Raw genomic sequence first — 25,192 nt, forward strand, 5'->3', positions numbered from 1 at the left:
AACCCGAGGGTTCACAATGGAATCTCTGATTTCATGGTGATCACGTCACTCTATCATGACGAAAATACTACTATATAGTATACTCGTTATTCTCGGTCTGCTGATACCAAAATCGTCATGATATGATGATGTTTATGTCACGGGTCCAGAATTCACGGAACCACAGACCCTCCTTTTGCCCTTACATAGGCAATAACCTTTACTCACGCTAATCTGAGTCTAGGTCTATATTCATAAAGTCATTGAGATGTTGCTGTAGCATCATCCTATTACTTAGCTCGTCCCCCGATACAGGTTTCCTTACACAGGATGTAGCGCAGAGGCCACATATAGCAGGAGCACACTGTACGCAAAGACAGAACAGGAAAAGAATGGCTAAAATCATCCCAATGACCATCAGAATCTTCCATCCCCAGGCGGACATCAGTTCCCAGAACCATCCCAACAACGACCAATCTGCATTATCCACATGTATAGATTCGGAGATTTTATGCAGTTTGGAAATGGCCTGGTACACTGTCGGAGCATTGTCTGGAATGAAAACACAGCAACTTGATTGGATCACTTTACATACCCCACCTCGATCTGCAAGTATGACGTCTAACGCGACCCTGTTCTGAAGAGTCATAAGACGATCCGACTGGAGCTCAGCAGTCAAATTACTAAGGGCACCGGCAGTTTCAACTACGGTGGACTCCACCACTCTCGTCAATTGCCGTATGTTCCTACTGTTAACCATAGGTCCCCAAAACGGCAGAAAACCCTTCAAGAAGTCTCCCAATTCTTGTCCTGCACTGTCTTCCTTACTGAAGACACCCCTAACTATCCTTGTCCTATGGTAATCTGCCGCAGCTGTGTAGGTGGGAGGCAACAGGAACGAAACAAAACATGTGCCCGAGAAGTCAGGGGGCAACCATGTGCATGCTCTATCATAACAGATGAAATAGGTACCAAAAAGCTGCTAGGAACGATGGGGAAGTCTGGGACGCAAAAACATACGTTTCAGTGCAGATACTCTTCCCTAGCTGAGCTCTCGGATTCTTGCCATTACCCTGCAGACAGTAGTGACCCTGATGGGGTACGATCCAAATCGGGGAGGATCTTTTCGCTCGCTGGTTCTCATCCAGGTTGACTCCATATCCGGTTACATTCCATCCAATATATGCTAGTGTGTCATCACTCGGGATAGTCTCATAGGAAGTGGCTCCTCTAATCATGTCTACAATACCCTTAACTAGAGCACTATTCTTTGGATTATCTTTTACAGAACGTAGGGGGTGGACTTCACGGGCGTAGGTGAACATTGTTCTGTATGCCCATATAGAACCATTGTAGCTGAATGGTAGGACCAGATAAGGGATACCTTTATAAGTAGTATGAGGCATAAGACCACACACCCAACAGTTAGTCGTGTTGACTACTAATTGGTGTTGGTGCAAGAGCTGAACGAAGGAGTTATTGACAAACTCTAATCTTCTAACGGACTCATGTTCAGGTAGAGGGTGAAAAGAATGCGAAGAAACAGTAGAAGGAGGTATGGGCTGTACAGTGGGTGCAAATGTCACTCGAAAATAAAATAAAACATAACCTATTAAAAACATCATTACACTAAGCAACATGAAAATGCAAAATATCAGGAAACGTTTCTTGGTCATTATTATACACATTTTGGCTTTAAAGTTCATCTCTTTGGCAGGTCTCTCCATCTCGAAAAACTCCATCCTCTAACCTTGCTGCTCGCGGAGGTAGGGTGTTCCGTGCTAAGGAATGCGCCTGTCGGTCCAAGGGAAATGCCCAAGAACCAACCAGAACCGTCGACCTTGTGTCTTCGGCTTGCACTCCAAAGACTTGTCCCCCGCGACCCCACAGCTGAACCCGGATGGTGGTTCGAAAAACAAAAATAAAAAAGTTTCTCAGATCAGAGAGCTGCACTTTCAAAAATAGCAAAGAAAAGAGTTTTTTTATTTGTCCATAGTTCTCGGCCTCAGATTATAACGGCTTTTCCCTGGTAGTGTCTGATCACGAAACAATAGGTCAGGTTCAGTAGTGTCCAGTCGAACTGACGGTGGCACGGCTCCTTGCAGAAAATCGTCGCTTTCACGCTCAGAATTTGTCCCTTTTACACGTGCATCGCTGAAAGGCAGAAAACGAGGCACAGTCTCAGTCTCAGAATCTGCAAAACCCTCCTGGACCCGCCGGTTGTACAGCAGAGGCAAAGGGACCCTCTTGCAGTGTACGCCGTGGATCCAGCTCTTCTTTCCTTGGACTCGCACTGCAGATCTTGTTGACAATAGGACTAAATAGGGGCCGTTCCAGCGGGGCTGATCATTCTTTGTCCGCTGAAAGTTTTTGACCAAAACCCATGAACCAGGATCGATGATGTGTCCTGGATCTTTAGATGCCTGAGGCAGAGTATCGTGGACCTGGTGGTGTAAAACACGCAATTTAGCCGTCAAATCATATAAGTAATCAAGCAGTACAGGGTGTTCAATCTCGCTGAATTTTGTCGGCCTAGGCACTCCCCATATGTTGGCTGGGCGGCCGAACACAATCTCATACGGACTTAGTCCCACTCGTGAATGCACAGTCATTCTTGTCGATAGAAGTGCTAGGGGCAAAGCATCAGGCCATTTAAGACCAGAGCTCGCTTGTATCTTGGCCAGTTTCAGTTTTAACGTGCCATTATAGCACTCTACTAGTCCAGCTGATTGGGGGTGATTTGCAGCGTGAAATTGTTGCCGGATTCCTAGCCCTTCACATACTCTCTTCATCACTTGACCTACAAATTCACTCCCATTATCACTCCAGACCATTCTCGGCAAACCAAACCTAGGGAAAAATTCTTTGACAAGGGCTTTAGCTGTGGATAAGGCAGTGTTGTCTTTCAGGGGATATGCTTCTACCCATCTCAAAAAGGCACAAACAACAACGAGTACGTATTTCAAGTTGTTACACCTCTCCATGTGGATGAAATCTAGCTGCAAAACCTCGAACGGATACGTTGGAGGCGCAAAATGACCAGCTGGATTTGGAGTTCCCCTACCAGGATTGTATTTCAGACATACCATACAATTCTTGACCACATTTTCTGCACACTTAGGAATTCCAGCATTTTGCCATACTGGGGCCAACAACTTACAGATCCCTTTCACACTGATATGAGCCATTCCATGGGCCATTGTAACCACTGCAAGCACGTACGCATTGGGTAGCAGCCATCGTTGATGCTCTGACAATTCAACCCAACAACCATTTGAGTCTAATTTACCCGCGCTCTCTCTCCACACACCCAGTTCTTTCTCTGTAGCTTCAGCTTGAATAGACTTCACACTCTCTATCGTATCTTCACACATTCCAACGTCACCAATCCATCTTGCAGGGCCCGCCACATACATTCGACTCATCACATCTCTTGCTGTTTCTTTCGCCACTTCATCAGCAAACGCCTTACCGCGACCAACGTCGTCAGTAACCTTCTTATGTGCACTGCATTTCACAATTGCGACTTGCAACGGCAAGGTAAGTGACTCAAGGAGCTCATTCACCAACTGACCATGCTGTATCTTAGCTCCATGCGAGGTCAGGAACCCACGCTCTTTCCACAATCGTCCAAAACTATGAGCCACACCAAAAGCATACTGACTGTCAGTGTATATGGTCACTTTCATTCCTTTCGACTACACACATGCTCTCGTAAGTGCAATCAACTCTGCTGCTTGAGCTGAATTATGTGGGATACGTGCAGCTTCAACAATCGTATGCAAAGTCGTAACAGCATATGCTGCAGTCGTATCACCATTCGGAAGCTTGAAGCATGAACCATCCACCCATAAGGTACCATCACACTTCACAAGAGGAGTGTCCTTAAGATCTACTCTCCCTTTTGTTTCTTCTTCTGTCCTAAGAAAGCAATCATGCTGTTCAGAAACATCTGTTTCTGCTACAATCGGCAACAACGTAGCTGGATTCAACGTGTTGCATCTCTTTATGTGCACATGGCTCGCTAACAGTGTCAACTCATAACCTGACAATCGAGCACTAGTTAAGTGCGGCGTCTTGGTCCTGTTTAACAAGGTATCCACTGCATGTGGAACCATTACAATCAATGTATTATTCATCACTAAACCAGCAGACTGTCGAATAGAAATAGCTGCTGCCGCCGTCGCTCTCAAGCAACTCGGCAACGCTCTAGCCACCGGATCCAAAGTTGACGAAAAATACGGGCATGGACGCTGCTTGTCCCCAAAAGACTGTGTCAGCACTGATAACGCACAACCTTCTTTCTCATGGACATATAGTGTAAAGGGCTTACTGTAGTCGGGGGTACCCAACACAGGAGCCGAACACAATGCATCACGTAATTCGGAAAAACTTTTCTGACACTCATCGGACCACAGGAGGGGATTCGGTGTATCTTTACAAGTTAATGCCACCAATGGTTTGGCCAGCAAGGAAAAATTCGGTATCCATTGTCTGCAATATGATGTAATACCCAAGAAAGCACGCACTTCTCTCTGTGTCACTGGCACACTCAGTTTTGCAATCGCTTGAATTTGTTCTGGGGTCAATCTTCTTCCCTCCTTCGATAAGAGATGATCTAAGTAGGTCACTTCTTGTCGACAATACTGTAACTTCGAAAGAGACACCTTGTGATGAAAATCAGACAAATGACGCAACAATGATAAGGTAGCTTTCTTACAAATTTCCTCTGTATCGGCGGCCACTAACAAATCGTCAACGTACTGAAGAAGAGTAGCACCATCAGGTAAAACAATCGTATCAAGCTGTGTTTTCAAAGCCTGACTATATATTGATGGACTCTCACAATAGCCTTGGGGAGCGCGTTTGAACCGGAAGCTTCGTCCTCCTAAACAGAATCCAAATATGTCCCTGCTCTCCTTCACAATCGGGATGCTGAAGAAAGCATTCTTCAAGTCAATCACCGAGAACCAAGTGGCTGAAGCTGGAATCATAGTTAGTAAGGCAGTGATATCAGGAACGACTGGAAACTGTGGCACAACTATCTTATTCACCTCTCTAAGATCAATCACATACCTGTAAACAGGTGGCTGAGAAGGGTCAGTTCGTTTTAAGACAGGCAAAACAGGGCTATTGCAAACATTACCTCTTGTTTCTTCAATTACATCCTTTTCAATCAAATCCTAAATGATCGCTAGTAACGCTTTTTCACCTTCATTAGAGATCTTGTATTGAGGAATGCGCGGCATTTTAACATTCGCTTTCAACGTCACAACATATGGCGGTATTTCCAAAAGACCCACATCATTAGGACCAGTAGCCCAAAGAATATCAGGAAGAGAAGACAATTCTGTCGGAAGTTTATCCTTCGACAAATACATAGGAGAGACCACTTTCTTACCTAATGTAAGTTGTACTCCCGAGGGAGAACAATACAATGTCGCATACAATCTTTTCAACAGATCCAATCCCAACAGGTTCTCACCACAACCTGTCGTCAGAATAAGGGGTGCTTCGAATTCACAAGGTCCAACAGAAAGGGACATAGGACTAGAAATCGGGTTCCTAACCGGGGCGCCAGAAAAACCTACTGAAGCATTCGTCTCGCCAGACAAAGGTGCGCCAGGGAGTTTAGAGTGCATAATAGAACTCTTTGTAGCACCAGTATCCAACAGAAAAGGTTCTGACACACCTGATGTAATCACCTCAACATAAGGTCCACTCTGATCTACTGGAACTGAAACAACTCCCTCTCTTTGTCTATGGCTGTCCTAGCAATAATTACCCTCCATATTCTCAACTTCTGCATAGTAGTCATCAGCATAGTACTGAGTCGTCCTACCAGATGCACCATTCTGCTGATCAAAACTATTCATTGAATTTTGTGGAGGAAAGGAACGTGCGTTCCGGGGGAGTCCTCCACGTCCTCTACCTCTAGGTGCTTGTGGAACACCTCGACCTCTTGCGCTAGAACCACTATTCATACGTTGTAACAAAACAGAGCAGCTACTTTTAAAATGACCCTCTTTTTTGCAATATGCACATTGATTAGGGCCTACAGGAAAACGTGGTTGAGAAAACTCGAACCTTTGCGAATTTCTCTGAAACTGCTGAGGCTGCTGATAATCACGCTGGTTATTACGGGGCGGATACGCTTGATGTAAAAGCACTTTCGTCTTCAATTCTTTAGTTTTCTTGTCTGCCCTATCTTTCTCATCCTTATCCCTATTTTTGTAGTATTGCGCAGTGGCCAATATCTGTGCTGAAGAGGAAACAGCCCACGAACTCTCGGAATCCTTCAACTTGGTACATAACTCGGGAAGCAGATTATGTACAAACTTATCAACGAACAACCGTTGACCACCTTCAGTACTCATGTCTTGATCACTGTGGTTGATAAACGTTTCTTCAAACCTAGTGAAGAAATCGGACACCGTTTCATCTTTCTTCTGCTTACACGCAGACAGTTTATCCCAATTTACACGCATCGCAGGCATTAAAGTCTTCATGTAAGTAACGATCTTACCAGGGAGTTCTGCTACTAAAGGCTCAGGTTTAGCACCACCAACCTGTCGGCCATCTGCAGCAGCAATATTAACCCAAGTATCACCTAACTCCTGCGCATGATCCGTGTGACGAATCAAGCCCCATAAAGGCTGTGGAACCACATTTCCAAACAACATGTCTATATCAGCTAGATTCATAACACATGAGTCTGCGGTTTGTGATAATTCCTTATAATACCCTGCAGGATTTTTACGGGGGTCAGGTAAGGTCTGTTTAAGAGCCAAAACTTCAGCTCGTTTCCATGGAACATGTACCCAAACACGCTGAAAATGAGGTTGAACAGGTGGCTTAGCTGCTAGATCCCCTTCTTTCCAAACAGGGGGAACTTCTCTCATCGGATATTGTCGCGCTTTTCTCCTAGCAGAGGGATCAGGTTCAAACAATGACCGAGAGATAGCCTCACTCCTAAACGACAACAATGTTGCAACCGCTCTCTCAGCATCGGAACCCACAATCGTGCCCTTCGCAAACTCGAACCGTACACGGCACAACTCAGGCGGATTGGATTCCAAATCATTATCCTCCAATTCTTCACAAAGAAAAACACACATTTTATCAAAAACATATCTCTGCTTCGGTGCTTCCCATTGGCGGAAGACATCCATAACAGACTCTAACTCATATCTTGTAGGATCAGTAACCCATTTATGCGCTAACTGATCCAACACTTCCTTTTCTCTAGAATCCGTCAGTTGGCTACGTGACTGTTTCCGCTCTGAAACAGGGGTCGTAGTTAATGACCCAAAGAAAGGAGACAAAAGACTAGTAACAGTATCCGTCATTCTCTGTCGAACAGAAGGAGAAGTCGACAAAAGAACAGGAGGAAAAACAGGATGAGACAAGGCAGACGCAGAGGCAGTATCAGGAGGAATATCGGAAGGAGTAGTTGATACAGTAGGCAAAGTTGTAGGAAGTATTAGCGGAGTAGGTAGCAAAGTCGGCGGCCCTTGAGGAGGCTGCGCCATAGCAGTAGGAGCCAACTGAAGAGTAGCTGGCGGCTGTGGGAGAATCTGAGGCAAAACAACAAGAGGTTGCGCCGCTAAAGGTTGCGGAGGTGCTGTAGCACTCTGCGCATAAGGCGGTGGCGAACTCAATAAATAAGACATTAAAGGATCTTTCTCAAGTTCTTTTGCTGTATCTTGTTGAAGAGGTGGCAAAACTGGATAGCATTTATCAATCGCCATTTTACGTTGTCTGTGCAACTGTTCGCTTGCCTGTTCTTCTTCGTTATCCTTAAACTGTATAGCAGCTTGCATTATCGAGATACCTTTCTCTCTTTTATTTCTTTTTGCTAATTTAATTTCTTTCTGTTTGGCTTCTTTTCGCCATAGGCGGAAAGAGTCAAACATCGCCGGCCGGACTTTCTTCTTAAAAAGTCTAACCTCTAGATTATCTAAGATTTCTGTGTCAAAACTGCCATATCGGGGCCATTGTAGGACACCGTCCTTCCTAGTGTACCTAATCCATACTTCATTATACGCGATAGGGCCCACGCCGTGCTTCACGTACAGCTCATAGGTTGGAGTCCCAATCGGAGGACCCGGACACGAGTCCTCCAATTGGGAATCCCTATTTCGACCACAACAAAACAAATTTCCAGGTCTGCTAAAACCAGGCATCTTCGCTCACTAGTCTAGCTTCAAACTTCAAAGGATTATCGAATACGATAGTCTAGTGAATACACGAGTCCCTCGGCTTTGGCACTTGCAAGTTCCAAATCAAAGATCCCAAGGGGATACCCAAAACTAAGAGCCAAAACTAAGGACTGGGAGATGCTCCACTCATACTTAACTGAAGTATCGATGGCGTCACCAGAAGACTCGTCTATCGTCTCGCTCTACAAATCATCAAAGGGTCCAAGACAGGGCGATAGTCAGGGCAGCAGTCCTTCGTAGCCGTTGGAAAGCGGGGAACCTCGCAGCAAAGACTTTCGGACCACGACGACATACAGGGGTCGATGAAGTGGTTGGCCTTCCTCCAGAATTTTCACACGAAGCTCCTCACGAGCCTCAGGCTTGGACCGGTACCGCTGAAATCGCCCCACGTTGGGCGCCAAATGAAGTACCGGGTTATTTAGAACCCATCGGTGCCAGAGAACACACCCAAAGACTTCGAGTTCTCCTGCCTCAGACTACAGAAACGCAGAGACTTCTTGGTGACGTCAAAGATCAAATTTATTGACTGCAGCCAGTAACAGGTATCCTAGAAGTACAACACGGTGTATATTCTCAGGAGACTGCTCAAAATTACAAAGCCAGTCAACCCTTTTTATACAAAATATTATGCTTCAGGCAAACATTCCTCATTTATAGTAAACCAATTCCATGTGTACAATAAAAGCATTACATGACAAACCCACTTTTCATAATCCAGCCCACCATCAATTACCCGGCAAGGCCCAACACTTTCTATCAGATAAATCGGCTGGACCCCTAATAAAAGCGGGCACCTCCTCATCGTAAAACAGGTCCTAAAGAACGGATCAGAGACAGGTGTGAGTGAGATTAGACATAGTTGTGTGCAATGAAGGGTTTATGGTATGCTGTGCCTTGATCCCTAATCTCGATCGGCCACTGGGAAAGTAACTGGCTGAACAGGTTTGGCTTCGGGCAGTGGAGTCAGCTTGCCCAGGTCACACAGAAGTCAGCTGAAAGTGTGCGTGTCCCTAAGACTCGTTCGGCCTTAGTCATCGGCCTATGTGAGGGCAACCGCAAAATGTCTGCCGTACACAAAATGGAACCCGAGGGTTCACAATGGAATCTCTGATTTCATGGTGATCACGTCACTCTATCATGACGAAAATACTAGTATATAGTATACTCGTTATTCTCGGTCTGCTGATACCAAAATCGTCATGATATGATGATGTTTATGACACGGTTCCAGAATTCACGGAACCACATTATGGTATTTGTTGCAAAAGGTAGCTGATGACTTGCCCCGAGAAGGAAGTGAGGATTTCTTATAGAGAGTTCTAGCTGCAGATTCCTCACCTTTTTAATATTCCCAAGACGTCAAACTGGATCTAGCAACTTTTCAGCAGTACCTGTGTGAACCAGTAGGGGGTGCCCTATAGCTCTGCACTAAAGCCGTTCTGCTCCAGAAAGGATGTGCAGAGCCTATTTAGGCACCACTCCTTCACGCTGGCATCCGTTAATTTATTTCCTTGCCCCCAGACGTGAATCCGGAGCGCCCGCTCGTCTCTTTTTAAACCTTTACCTCGATAACAATTATATTTAGGGGATATGTCACCACCCAACATGGCAGGGTTTAAACTTTGCAAGGACTGTCACAAACAAAATCTGTGACAGATCCTCATCAGATTTCCCTGTGGTGCCTGTGGTAGAGCTCCGACTCTAAAGCCTGCATTGACAGTGCTTTGATGATCCTGAAGGCCGTACAAGACAGCAAGAAAACACTACATCGCCAAACACCTGAAGACTCCGAGGTGACACTGGCCAAGTCAAAAGTTTGGTCCCGGTCCTGTTCGAGATCCAGAAGCTGCAGGAGTTGTTCCAGAAGCCGGCCTTCATCTAGGTCAAAGTCTTCGGGTAAGTCGAAGGAAAAACTTCAGCAAACTACAAAGAATCTAAGCAGGACTTGATCCATTGCCACCACTCAAACTCCCCAAAGGAGGAACGAGGTGGCATAAAGCATCTCGATCTTGCTCCTGAAGTTTTTCGACTTCAAGCCAAACCCACATCTTCTTCTGGCACAACCTGAGTTTTTGGGGCTGTCCTCCCCACCGAAACAGAGCCAAGAGTCCCATGAGGTCATGCTCTGACTGTCTACATCCTTGCTGATTCCCTCTGGCATGCCTTCGGGCATCATGGAGATGAGGTGAGGATCACTCTTGGCGGCAGCTGGACCCTCCGATCCCTTAATTGACCAGCTCCAGCTCCACTCTTGATCCCGCTTCCAGCACCATGATCCATGCTGGTTTCCGGTTCTTCAACGCCAATGCCAACTCCATCAATGCCTGAATACGAGGTTCTGATTGTCCTCTATGATGCTGAGTCAGTGCCAGTTTTACCTTGACCGTGGCCACGTCTGGCTTCGGTGAAACCCCCTGCCTCTTCTTGATCTGCTTCCACAATGACTAATGCACATCCTGAATTCCTTGTTCAGTACACATTCTGACAAGTCTGCAGGTGAAGAGATTGGCCAACCATATCACAAGGAGAATTGGTATGACAAACTGCAGGAGGCTAGTGGCCTCAATACCTCCCCTCCGGTCCAGCCACTGTGGATAGTGATTCTAACACCATGGTAATACGTAGTGTCCAAAGTCCTTGACCTCAAGCTCCCCATCTTGGAGGTCAAAACCAGTGTCCTTACAGACGTCCTTTAGCCCGCACAAACACTCGCTGAGCCCCTCTTGCCACATAACGAGGTCCTCATGGAAACTTTGTTTGAGGTATGGACCAGACCTTTCTGTAGACCCCTGGTCATCTACCTGATTGTTTGATACCACCTCCTGGGCCCCAGGCGACACTGCTTTTTTATCTCAGCACTCTCATGAAAGATTGGTGGGCCAAGTAAGACTAGCCCCAACACATTCCCTGCTACTCTCTCTGATCAGGAGTCAAAACGGGTGAAGATGTTTTATAAAAGAGTCTTGGTGCTTGGTGCTTCAATTAGTCACTGCCAGCAGACTGCTGCAGCACTATTCCCATGCTCTTTGCAATTCGGTGGCTCAAATTGTCTCAGGTGTCCCTGAATATATTCGACCTGTCTTTGCCAGGCCATACAGGATGGTCATGATGCAGCCAAATTCACAACTTGCTGTTGCTTGTACACCACCATTTCCATCAGGCGTGCCATTGGCACCAGGGTCGCCATTACCACCCATTCTCAGCTGCGGTCAACCGTTTTTACAGGTGAATTTCAGCCATCCCTCACTGACATGCTTTTTGACGTGACTTGCATACAAGGCAGACTCGGCTCTCAAGGAGTTAAGGGAGACTAGGGACACTCCACATTACTGAGGCATATCTGCCCCACCCTGTCAACAGCATTATCCCTGTTGCGGCTTCAGCAGCCATACTCCACACTGCCAGCCAATCCAACCTCAATAGGGCACCCAGCAGTTTTGCAGTCGAGGCAGTGGTGGCCACTGCCTCCGTAGTTAAGGTCAACGGGTAGCCCGGTCTACTGCCCCACGCAACCCCATCTGCTCAAACTCTTTGGCATGACCGTAGCGACGCACAGCCACCCGTGGTATCTGACAATCCTTATGTCACAAAGATTGCAGTGCACACCTTCCTTCTTCTGTTTATTCCTTCATTTTGCCAATTCATTTTAAACTTGCTCTTTTTAGCGTGCTCCCCGAGTTACGTGATCTACCCTGGTATCACGCTGAGTTAAACATCATAAATAGAAGGAGCGAAGTTTCACTCCTAAACCAGGTGCACAGCTTTAAATTGGGGTTATCCCACTTTTTTATCCACAATTTTCCAATTTTGACGAAAATTAATCACCGTACTCCAACTTGTTTATTCTGTTTTATTTATTTTCTTCGTTTCATTCAAACTTGAAAAGCTTATGAATTTTAATGCTTCTAATGAGCCAGATATGCTCATCCAAGCCTTTTTCTGGTCACGCCAAAACACATAAAAACATCCTCCGTAGCAAATCATGTTATACCCAATGCATTTCGGGCTATTCGTAAGCCCTTCTTCAGGGGTTCATTACAATAAAAGAATATTGAAATTAGAATATGGCTTCATACCCTGTGGTTGACAGCAAATATGTTAAAAACCAGTCTTATTGCCCCGAATGTTAACAACGTTTTCCCTCTACAACGGAGCGTAATGCTAACGCTAAAATGCCTGAAAAACCACCATTCGTCCACTTCGAGTTTTAAACTTCCCCCAAATGTAGCATCACTGTTCTGCACTTATCCATGTTCTCCTTCATACTACCCATTGTTTATCTGCCATATCTTTTCTCTGTTTTGCTCGTACCTTCATTGCTTCTTGCCACATCTCTCTCCCTTTCACAACGGTTCCCTTCGTAAAACAGTACTGCTCTGCACATCGTAACTCCCCTCTGTTTTAAATCATGTGACATCACCCTTCTTCTGGGATTAACCCACCACCTGTTGTTAATCATCAATCACAGTGTAATCCCTTGTAAACTTCATTACCCATGATGCACCTCTTCTTGCATAGCCAAAACACGGTGATATCTCATACTAAACCACACCCAGAGGTTCCCCAGACATTTAAATACTATTCCCCGCCCTCCCTTATGTTGTTTTCACTATCACGCTGCAACAAAGGTATTGAATTTAATTTAAACTGTAAAAGTTTGTAAAACATTTCGTTCGGTATGTAACGTTTTCCATGGACTGCTTTTCCTGTCCATCAACTAGATGAAACCGACTCTTAGTTCACAAAGTTCCTTCTATTTCAAGAATGTGCAAATCAAGTGTGTGCTCATTTCCGTTGAATTTGTTTTGCCATTTCATACTCTCTGTGGGTGCAACTTGCAGGTAGGGCAGACAAGTATTCCATATGTCACAAGATTGCAGTGCACACCTTCATTCTTCTGTTTATTCCTTCATTTTGCCAATTCATTTTAAACTTGCTCTTTTTAGCGTGCTCCCCGAGTTGCGTGATCTACCCTGGTATCACGCTGAGTTAAACATCATGAATAGAAGGAGCGAAGTTTCACTCCTAAACCAGGTGCACAGCTTTAAATTTGGGTTATCCCACTTTTTTATCCACAATTTTCCAATTTTGATGAAAATTAATCACCGTACTCCAACTTGTTTATTCTGTTTCATTTATTTTCTTCGTTTCATTCACACGTGAAAAGCTTATGAATTTTACTGCTTCTAATGATCCAGATATGCTCATCCGAGCCTTTTTCTGGTCACGCCAAAACACAAAGGACAAATTATATAAAAAGGTTACGTGGCAGCCATTTCTTCTTGGCCTTTTCACCAGAGCAGTATTACTGGTTTAAGTTGGCCTGTAAAACGAATTTCCAAAAGGGCTAATGAATTCCTTTCTATGCTGATATTTGGAGAATGGGAGATCAATTTAGGGCCAATATTGTTGTCAACATCTTTTTAGACTCTCCTCATTAATATATTTTAAAGTTGTTTTCTTGCAAGTATTCATGTTTCTTGTAATTGCTGCGGCCAGGTGAGTGGGAGAGTGGCAAGTCATATGGGCACAGCTTCCATTTTTATCATTCTCATAAGACAAAGTTGTGTTGAGGATTAAGTTGTGTGTTCAGCTGAAAGGGGTGTCGGATTTGCATTTGAGCCAGAAGAATCGGGTACTATTTTATTCCTCCGCCAATCTTTCCAGAGTGGACTAGAGGCTATGTTCAGGATGAAGGAGCAGTTAGGCAGCAGTTTGCTGGCTTCTCTGGAGCCTGCAAGTCTTGTGCTGTGTTTGAAACTGGAATTTCTAAGAGAGGAAAGGCAATACTTGCTCCTTTATTAAGGCTTGGGCCAATTAAAAAACGTTGTTGTGCAGCCTTGAGGGACTCTGTGAATATTTTTACAGAGTGTAAATCTGAATTAAAAGTTGAGGGGCAAGACAAGGTTTGTTTGTAATGTTCTCCAAAGATTTTTTGGTCATGTAGTTGCCTATGTTTTTTTCCTTCTATTTCTCGACATATTGCTGATGAGTCTTTATGAATGAGGAGGGATTATTCATTGGACGATCAAGTTACCTTTGGTAACCTATTTGTCCAGTCTAGTAACTGGGGACAGAAGAATTGCATAGGAAGATAAAATATCAGTCAGGAAAGGTATGTTACTAAATGTAAGTGACTTAGTAGGCTCTTTAGTTATCATTGATTATTAGTACTTGAGAGGGAATAAAACATTGACCATTCATTTCTAGTCTTCCAGCCTATTAGCCACCAGAACCATGGGTATTGGGAAGAGACCTCTGTCTCACTTAGGTAATGGATGTTTAGGCCACGGTGGCTTGAAATACAGCGAAAGTATTCTGTCAGAGCCAGAAAGAATAGAAAGTCTCAGACAAATAACTGGTCCTGGCTGTGGCAAGTGTGTTGCTTGCTATACAACACATTTTGAACTCAATTATCCATTTTAATGGGGTGGAAAGTCATTGACTCGTGGGCGACATGGTTGAATTTACAGGCACCAACCAAAAAGCGTTGACCTGAATGAAGTACCTCAACAATAGAAACCCTCCTAAAGTCATTCTTCTTCAATTAGTTTGTACATTTGTAGAACTTGAATAACAGTACGAAAATCTACTTTAACAAAGTAGGTTGGGAGGCTGTTTTTGGTTTTCTATTAGGTAGTTATGATGGAAGTAGGCTCTGCCCAGTTACGTGTCTCTTATTGTAAAATAGCTAGCAGGTTAGGAAAGTGTACCTTTTGAGGAATTTGAAAAGGAAACGTTATCATAAGTGTCTGAAGCATTCAGAACTGGACGTGGTCATAGTTGTCTTTGTGACCAGGAAAATGGCAAGCCTCTTGTATGCACCACAGAATCATGGCTTCCCGGGGAACAAGCTGGTTCAGGAGTTGGAGTCAGGTTCCTGCTAAGGAGGAGAAACTGAAACAGTGAACTATGTATTCATTGTACTGAGGATCTGTCGCATTAAACAGACCATAGGTGCCATAGGTTAAGATGCTCTTTTGTGGTGCAGACAGGCTTGAGAGTGATATTTGCTCGGCTCAGGATTGTATTGCTGTTATTATTTATTATTTAATCAGAAATACATGTAAAAATAAAAACATGTTGCATTGTTACCTGTATGCAAAGTAATTTAGAAGTATAGATTTTCCAGTAAAAAAGGTAGTATAAAGATGCGAGATTGTCTTGCCTCTTGGAAAAGAGGAAAACATAGCTATTCCAAACCTAAATCCTTGCTGACCTACAGTTTCTGACCTGATACATATTGTCTATATGGTTAGTTTCCCAAAACTAAAAATCCATCATGGAGACAAAACTATGCTTGTAAGCCAATAACATACAGTGGATACATAAAGAGTACCAGATTTCCAGATTTTTTATGTGAAGCATGGTCTTCGATCAGACGTAATGTTTGAAAAACGTTGCACTCATAGCAGAGCCCAAAAGGAATAATGAAGTTGTTTAAATGTCTGAAACAAGTATGTACTCTGTAATGACCACTGGTATGCCCCTGAATATCGAATCAACAATATCGATGGGATAGAATATGGAAAATAAAATATGGACCGGTAAGTAAGTCTAGATTGTTCTATACCGAACTCCACATATATATACCTGCATGATAGATATATCTTCAAGGTACCTAGATATGGAGTTAGGAATAGTAAATCTATACTTCCCTTTATGCGTTTGAAGTTCGGTATTTTGTTCTTCAATATTAGTGTACCATGTTATTAGTGTTTATATTCAGTAGAACAACCCTCATCTCTGCAATGTGTACTGTTAAGATTGTATCTCAATTATATATTCGGAGAATGATGGTAGCAATTCAGAATTATCAAAACACTTTTTTGGTTTAAAGGTTGTAGCTCTATTGTTGGTAGAGATGTTGGCAAGTGTTCTATGGCCAGTATAGTCCAAATTATGCCTTAGTTTATGTGGAAAACAGCCTGTGTGCTGCAGCTAGAGATGAATAGTTTACTAGTTCTCTTTAAGTTGCTTGATTCAGAGGCTTTGTGTCTTTATCTTTTGAATGTCGGAACCAATTTTACACACACACTGTAAGAGTAGAGGAAATGCTGATACTAAGTAGACAGTTATATTTTTCAATGTTATTTCAAGTCAAGTCAAAATACTTTATTTCCAAGAAATACATTCTAATAGAAATATGCACACATTTCACAATTCATTAAAATGGAGAAAGAAATCTTAAATAACCTAAAACAACAATTAATGATGACATCTTTCAGCCATGCATACTTACACATTGTACAATTATTTCAATGTTATTTGGTTTTGACCATAGTATCATATGCTTACATAACCCTCTTCCCAAGCCTTTAAATCTCAGACATCTTCTATTTGATGTATCAGTTCACTTTATCGGATTGTGTTATCCCAAATTGTTACATGAGTACTGCACACCTTGTGTACAACAAGGCTGTACGCTGCCATAAAATAAATGGAAAGGTGTTGCCTTTTGTTAGGACGCTGTATTGCTGTATCTCCGAACAAAGGTGGCAAGAAGGGCAACCAAGAGCTTCCTAATTAAAAGTGAACAAGTCTACCATGTCTCTGTCAGTAGAAGTAAGTGGCATTTTAAAAACACAGTATGGTGCTGCAGCCTTGGAAATGTTAAGGTGTGTAATATTCATTGTATAGTAGTTAATGTAAAAAATAAGATTAATTGAAGAGGCTTTTGTCAGTTGTGATTGTCACGTTGAGGGAGTCATTTTAAATAATACCTAGTTGCATCATATATTGGAGTGTAAGCTCCAATACACCCACTTGCCACCACTGTAATTGTGGCGCATATGTTGTCAACTTACCCTACGTTCATGAGGTCGAGTGTCAGATCTAGCAGATTCCAGTTTCTGGGTCAAAAGATAGACTTTGCTGACGTTCACCCTTATGACATGGGGTAAGTTGACCACTGTAGTTAGGGTACCTTAGAAGGAAATAGATGTTTCCTACAGTCTTACGTAATATAGAATACCAAATAATACTTACTAACACTTTTCTTCTGTTCCAGGTGAACACATGACAGAGGAGGAGCTTGCTGAACATCTCACTACCCTTATAGGTCTAAATCCAGAGGGCGGGAGCTCTGAAAATGAAAGTTATGATGCAACAGGTATTCATTACTATTATAATCTATAGGTAGATTAAGACGTCAAATGTCATATTTGCTCTTTCAGTTACTTCTGTTGCCTACTTTTGTTATTGTTTCATTCAGATGCATTTACATCAGGTGGCAATAGGCATTTTGATTTATTTTGGGTCACCATCATCTGTTGGGGTGGTTTTACTCATTTGATTTTTCGTCTTTTCTTTTGTTTACAGTTGTTCTTAATGAGGACAAGTTCCTGTGCCCTTTCTTTTCCACTTGTGGTCTATAGCTTACACCTTCCCTCCGTTTTGCACTTTGATTTACCACTGCTTCTCTATGCCGCCTCTTTCCTTAACACTGTTATTCCTATATCTCAGGTTTGTCATTGGCCTCCACCTTCCAAGAAAACCTTAGAAAATGTAGCCAAATTTCTGTCTTTTGAAGCATCATATAATAGATGAAGAGTCATAGTGTTTTAAAACAGTTTGAAATGGTATTCATCACTTGTGAAGTTGTTCAGTCCCTCAGGGTCTACAATAGCCAGGAGCTTCACTGCAACAGGAAGTCATGAATATGCCTATCAGAATTAATATGTGCCTGAAAGGAACCCTGGCTACACAGCAGACAATTTTATTTGTTGCAGGGTGCCTAACATAATTACTGTGTCATCTCATAACCTATCAAAAAAATGCGACCAGACTAGCTGCTGATATATAAAGGTTGCGGATACGTTCGCTTGCTTGTTTTAAAAAAAAAGTTTTAATGTTTTTATTGACTTTTCCAACTTGAACACTGTCAGTTCTTGGTACAAAATAACGGGTAAATGTACAGTACATGTGATGGGCAAGTATACATACAAATGTCATGCAGTCTTGCAATGTCTGCATTAGGTCTAAGGCCCGCAATAACTTACAAATTGTTGGTTGAGCATGGGATCCCGGTTCTTACAAATACAGCATAATACATATAACGGCGTTTCCATCCTAATACATTAATTTCCTCCAGTAGGCAGGCCCTTTGCACATGTCTTAGTCCCCCTTCTCTCTCCATGAACTAAAACACAGGAAGACCGCCCAGGCGACCAGCCAGATGCACACAGTTTCAATCTGCATGATCCCCTACATATTCCACTAGGGGTTCCCAAATATCTCTGGGGCGGGATGTGACAGGCAGTAGTTCTGAATAGATCGCAAGCTGGTCTATAGAATATATGAAATCTGTGAGCCAATCTTTGAACTTGGGGCCCGCCCCTTGCCCCATCTGAAAGCCACACTGCGCTTGGCCAATAGCAGTCCCATTGCTGCAAATTTCCTATTTGTTTTTTGTATTTCAGCCGTGTAACCCAGTAGCACAAGCAAGGGGGACCTCGGGAGCGGGGCGCTGATCGTTTTGGATAGTGCATCTATCACCTCCCGCCAGTACCCCTTGACTTCACTGCATTGCCATGCGAGATGTTTGAAATCTGCACCCTCCTACTGGCAACGCATGCAACGATCGCCATTTCTCAATTTGTATTTGCATAGCAGTGTATGTGTGTAATAGGTTCCGTGTAGGAACTTAAAGAGGATAATACACAGTCGGCTGCTTGCCGTGATGGCTTTGGTCGGTGTGCAGCAATAAGCCCATTGCTCATCTGTCAGTGCGTTTCCAAGTCATGATCCCACACCTCTCTATCCCCACATGCCAACTGTGGCTTTTCTAACAGCACAGCACGATATGTTTGGGACACGACGTGCACCAGTCCTGACATGTTTAACACTGTGTGCAGGACCTGTAGCGTGGGGGGCTCTTGTGGGAATCCTGGGATATTGGCCATAATTTCATGCTTCAGCCTTATGTACAGTAAAACCTTCCGCAGAGTGGCCCCATCCATGGTCAGAAGCTCCTGTCGGTCTTTAAACTTGCCCTTGTTGTACAAATCTCCCCATACACTGAGGCTCATCTTACAAAGCATTTCCCAGCATACAGCCTCCTGAGTGACATGAGCGCTTAGGAGATTCGAAAATGGCACAAGCGGGGAATGTAGCACAGGTTTATCCACTATTCTTGCTAAGCGCTTCCGCGCATTATTGGTGCAGGTTACCACGTGGTGGATCACTCCCTCCCCAGGGACACGTGTTCCTAGAAAGGAGCTTAGGGGCGTGGGCGCCATGTATCCCTGCTCAATGGCCAAGTGTGGCATAATAGGCGGTGGATGAAGCCAGTACACTGTGTAGTGGGCTTGAGCGCTGAGGTAGTATAGTTCTCTTCCAGGGGATCCTCATCAATAGTCATAAGCATTAGAATATTCCCGCCCATGTGCGGGACCCCGGAAACACTATATTATATGTGCCCCACATATATATATACACTCATATATAATATATATACATATATATATATCCCCAAACCACGTTCCCCTCCAAGGAAAAGAACAAGCCACACCAGTTCTGCAGGTCAGAAAACGCGCTTTATTTAAGCATCCCAGGCATGACGCGTTTCGTCGTTTGACTTCATCAGATGCCCTAGTGATTGGGAAGTGCTTTCCGTGTCCACCTCTTCAAACCCAGCTGGCCTCATTACGATTGGGTGACGCCTGCTGGTAAACGTCAGGGAGCATCGTGAAACTCAGCACTCCGAATTTCACACTAGGCAATCACGTAGTAAGTACTGCCCCAAGTGGGCGGTGACTGCCTATTCTCACCTGGCGCTCAGATTTTTGATGGAAAAGCGGCTGACCTGGAACCATCACCCACCCGCAGGGCACACTCTGCAGCCTCGGAGCGACACCTCTGTGTGCGACGCTCCCTTGTGTGATCACGATCCAAACAGTGGGCAGGTCACAGGAGTGCAATGCGGTGGTTCGGCAGCTTCCCCAGTCTGTGAGGTAACACCAAAGAAAGTTTGCCACTACTGCCGCCGAACAGCTTCGTTGGGTGGGGGGCTCAATTTGTGCTGTGGCCGCACAAAAACATCTCCAAACCACGTTCCCCTCCAAGGAAAAGAACAAGCCACACCAGTTCTGCAGGTCAGAAAACGCGCTTTATTTAAGCATCCCAGGCATGACGCGTTTCGTCGTTTGACTTCATCAGATGCCCTAGTGATTGGGAAGTGCTTTCCGTGTCCACCTTTTCAAACCCAGCTGGCCTCATTACGATTGGGTGACGCCTGCTGGTAAACGTCAGGGAGCATCGTGAAACTCAGCACTCCGAATTTCACACTAGGCAGTCACGTAGTAAGTACTGCCCCAAGTGGGCGGTGACTGCCTATTCTCACCTGGCGCTCAGATCTTTGATGGAAAAGCGGCTGACCTGGAACCATCACCCACCCGCAGGGCACACTCTGCAGCCTCGTAGCGACACCTCTGTGTGCGACGCTCCCTTGTGTGATCACGATCCAAACAGTGGGCAGGTCACAGGAGTGCAATGCGGTGGTTCGGCAGCTTCCCCAGTCTGTGAGGTAACACCAAAGAAAGTTTGCCACTACTGCCGCCGAACAGCTTCGTTGGGTGGGGGGCTCAATTTGTGCTGTGGCCACACAAAAACATCTCCAAACCACGTTCCCCTCCAAGGAAAAGAACAAGCCACACCAGTTCTGCAGGTCAGAAAACGCGCTTTATTTAAGCATCCCAGGCATGACGCGTTTCGTCGTTTGACTTCATCAGATGCCCTAGTGATTGGGAAGTGCTTTCCGTGTCCACCTTTTCAAACCCAGCTGGCCTCATTACGATTGGGTGACGCCTGCTGGTAAACGTCAGGGAGCATCGTGAAACTCAGCACTCCGAATTTCACACTAGGCAGTCACGTAGTAAGTACTGCCCCAAGTGGGCGGTGACTGCCTATTCTCACCTGGCGCTCAGATCTTTGATGGAAAAGCGGCTGACCTGGAACCATCACCCACCCGCAGGGCACACTCTGCAGCCTCGGAGCGACACCTCTGTGTGCGATGCTCCCTTGTGTGATCACGATCCAAACAGTGGGCAGGTCACAGGAGTGCAATGCGGTCGTTCGGCAGCTTCCCCAGTCTGTGAGGTAAAACCAAAGAAAGTTTGCCACTACTGCCGCCGAACAGCTTCGTTGGGTGGGGGGCTCAATTTGTGCTGTGGCCGCACAAAAACATCTCCAAACCACGTTCCCCTCCAAGGAAAAGAACAAGCCACACCAGTTCTGCAGGTCAGAAAACGCGCTTTATTTAAGCATCCCAGGCATGACGCGTTTCGTCGTTTGACTTCATCAGATGCCCTAGTGATTGGGAAGTGCTTTCCGTGTCCACCTTTTCAAACCCAGCTGGCCTCATTACGATTGGGTGACGCCTGCTGGTAAACGTCAGGGAGCATCGTGAAACTCAGCACTCCGAATTTCACACTAGGCAGTCACGTAGTAAGTACTGCCCCAAGTGGGCGGTGACTGCCTATTCTCACCTGGCGCTCAGATCTTTGATGGAAAAGCGGCTGACCTGGAACCATCACCCACCCGCAGAGCACACTCTGCAGCCTCGGAGCGACACCTCTGTGTGCGACGTTCCCTTGTGTGATCACGATCCAAACAGTGGGCAGGTCACAGGAGTGCAATGCGGTGGTTCGGCAGCTTCCCCAGTCTGTGAGGTAACACCAAAGAAAGTTTGCCACTACTGCCGCCGAACAGCTTCGTTGGGTTATATATATATATAAAAACATGCAATAGCAGCCAAATAAAGAATAGAGCTGAAATATGCTCCAAAGAATTTCCACCATACATGAGAAATAAGCATTAGAAACATGAGAAAACAACACAAGGTTTGTTTTAGAAACTGTTTTAATGCTCAGAAAGCAGTAGAAATTCTCATAACTCACTGGAAGCATAGAAAGCTCCCAGGCTGCATTGCAAACACACAGTCTAAAAAGACTGAAAAGCTAACCTGTAGCTGCATAGCAATAAACTGACACCGTGCCTTTAAGGCACCCATGACCCCCAGTATCCCATCATGCCTCTGGGGTGACAGTTAGGTCAGTTGTTCTTTCCGGCTCCTTCAGAGAAGGACCCTGGTTACACAGCTCCACTATTTTTCTGGTTTTTGACAGAAAAATTCTTCACTTTTAACAATTTTTTGCTCTTACTCGACGTTTAAAAGCTAGTCAAGTAAGATACTGTCTTTTTCAGCCAGTTTGGTGAGCATTTTCTCCTGAGAATGCCTTCACTATTTGACAAGTGTCCTTCTTGTGGCAACAAGAAGGCCAAATCAGACAACCACGACGTCTGTATCCTGTGTCTGCCTGAAGATCATGATCCAGGCAACTGTCCTCATTGTGAACACCTGTCAGGAAGAACTCTTAAGGACAGGGAGAGGATTCGCATTTATGGCCTAGCTCATAGGTCATCAAGAGGAAGATCTCCGGTGAAGAAGGGCTCCAAGAAGACTCATACATCTTCCAGAAAGAAGTCTTCACACCCTTTACCTTCAGCGTCGGTCTCGGCGCTGAGAAAAGAACCACCGGTGGATCATTCGTCGTCTAAACTACCGTCGACAGCGGGCTCGCCGTCGAAGAGAAGACCAGGTACGTCGACGACGTCGAAGGATCCAGTTCCATCGTCGAAATCCCCTCCGCCGGCATCAACCGGGCGACGTCCGACGTCGAGGAAGGGTACTCCGCCGCCGTCAACCGGGCGATGGTCGGCGTCGAGATCCAAGACCCCTCCGCCGTCGTCAACCAGGCGACGACCGGCGTCGAGGGAGGTCACCCCTCCGCCGTCGTCATCCAGACGTCGACTGGCGTCGAGAAGTGGGACTCCTCCGCCGTCGTCAAAGAAACGACGTTCGGCGTCGAGGACCAAGACCCCTCCGCCGTCGACAGGAAGTAGTCGATCGGCGTCGAGGATACAGTCTCCGTCGGTGTCTCGTCAACTCTCGGCGTCGAGGGTGTCCAATACCCCTCCGCCGTCGTCGCACAGACACTCGACGTCGAGGCAGAGGACTCCGTCGACGGCTGGGCATCACCGTTCGACGTCGAGAGAAGGACCTCCGTCGACGACTGAGCTTGGTCATTCGACGTCGAGGGAGAGACTTCCATCGACGACCGAACATCGTCGTTCGACTCCGAGTAAACCTCCGTCGACGACTGGACACCGTCGTTCGACGTCGAGAGAGAGGGCTCCGTCGACGGCCGGTAATCGCCGCTCGACGTCGAGACAGGGAACTCCGTCGGCGTCTGCTCATCGACGTTCGGCGTCGAGAGACCATACATCCTCGCAGAGGCAATCTAAGTCAAGACTGTTTGATCCGCCGAATCCCCGAAGGCGCACGACGACGAGGGAAGATCGCTCGACGTCGAGGGGTTCAGACGTGGTTATGGTGACGGAGTCAGCTTCCCGTCATTCCACTTCGAGGTCCTCTAGCTCCTCAGCTGCATCTTCGAAGTCCAGAAGTCCCGTACTCAAGTCTCCTGAGCGTCGGACAGACCCTCGAGCGGATAAAGTCAGACTGTCACCTAGATGGTACAGATCTTTGGACCATTGGAGAGAGTGTGGGGCTGCAAAGCGTATGCAAGACTATGCCAGCTCACATCACAGATCTCCTCTTCTGGATCTTGTGGAGGAGATGGACAAGCGTAGCCCTCCCAGGCACAAATCTCCTGTGAGGACACCAACCAGATCTCCAAGAAGGTCCCGCTCTCCCAGAAGAGAACCTCGTTCAGAGGACCGGGTCAGATCTCGCTCTCCGAGACGGGAGGAGCGTTCAAAAAGGTCGAAAGGGAGGGGGCGCAGTGATCACCGTAGATGTCGACGAACTCCGTCTACTTCATCCACCTCTTCAACCAAGTCTTCTAAGAGGGACTACTCCCCTACTCTAACGGACAGTCCTACGTCCAGATCCTCCCCAGTGGATGACATTGGCACGTATCTAGACGTCTTGCAAAGAGGAGCTCATAAGTTGAACATTGAAATGTCTGTCCCTCAGGTTACAACGACAGTCATTTTTGAGACTTTACATAAAAAAGGGATCTCTCGTCCTCTACTGCCATTGGTCCCGGGAATCATGGTTCCTGTCAATGAGGTATTCCTGACTCCGGCGGCTATCAGAGCGGTGCCAGCCCGCATTCAGAAAAAATACAAACCGGCCTCTTCTGACCCGGTGTTTGTAAAATCTGACCCTCCAGCAGACTCGGTAATTGTGGCAGCGGCGAGGAAGACCCACGCAGTTGCCGGCTCTTCTTCAATCCCACCAGACAAGGACAGCAAGACCCAGGATTCCTGGGGTCGCAAGGTTTGCAACTCCGCTGCTTCCACTCTTAAGGTTTCTAGTGCTGCTGCGCTTCTGGGTCGGTACGACAGAGCATTATGGGACTCTATGGAAAGATTCAAATCCAAGCTGCCAAAAGAAGATCAGCAGGATTTTGAAGAGACTATGACTGAAGGATGTCTGGTAGCCAATCAGATGATAAGCACGGCTGCTGATGGTGCTGTCCTGGCGGCACATTCCTATTCACATGGAGTTTGTGCTAGGAGGTCTGCATGGTTGCGGCTTACAGGCCTGAAGCCAGATGCTCAACATCGCATCCTTAATCTCCCCTTTTCGGGTTCCGCTCTCTTCAGGGAGCACGCTGACAAAGAAATGGCCCGAATGAAGACGGAACTGGACACAGTGAAAGCGGTGGGCTTGGAAAAGAAGAAAGAGTTCAAGCGCCGCTTCAAGACCAACAGGGGGAGAGGGGCTCAACAGAGGGTTCAAACCCCTCAATGGTCCCAAAATAAGAATCAAGGAAAGTCTCAGTTTCGAGGTAAACCCGGCAGAGGTAGAGGAGGTCATCAACAATCCTCTACCACCACGAGAGGAGGAAAAGCCTGAACAGTGGCTTCCTCTGGCGCCGTTGCCCACTCCAGTGGGAGGAAGTGCTTCGCAACACCTGGCAGAGTGGGTCAGCATCACAAAGGATCAGTGGGTGCTGAAT

General features: G+C 45.8%; 1 protein-coding gene across 1 annotated transcript in view; it reads left to right on the top strand.

The window, feature by feature from the left end:
• Positions 1-25,192, top strand: part of CFAP251 (cilia and flagella associated protein 251) — a 591,575-nt gene that overhangs the window by 544,079 nt on the left and 22,304 nt on the right. Inside the window, exon 21 of the mRNA XM_078667546.1 lies at positions 17,212-17,313. Coding sequence (XP_078523672.1) covers positions 17,212-17,313 — 102 coding nt within the window. The remainder of the gene's footprint in view (positions 1-17,211; positions 17,314-25,192) is intronic.

The sequence above is a fragment of the Lissotriton helveticus genome, chromosome 11, assembly GCF_964261635.1.
Source record: "Lissotriton helveticus chromosome 11, aLisHel1.1, whole genome shotgun sequence".
In the NCBI taxonomy this organism is placed as follows: Eukaryota; Metazoa; Chordata; class Amphibia; order Caudata; family Salamandridae; genus Lissotriton; species Lissotriton helveticus.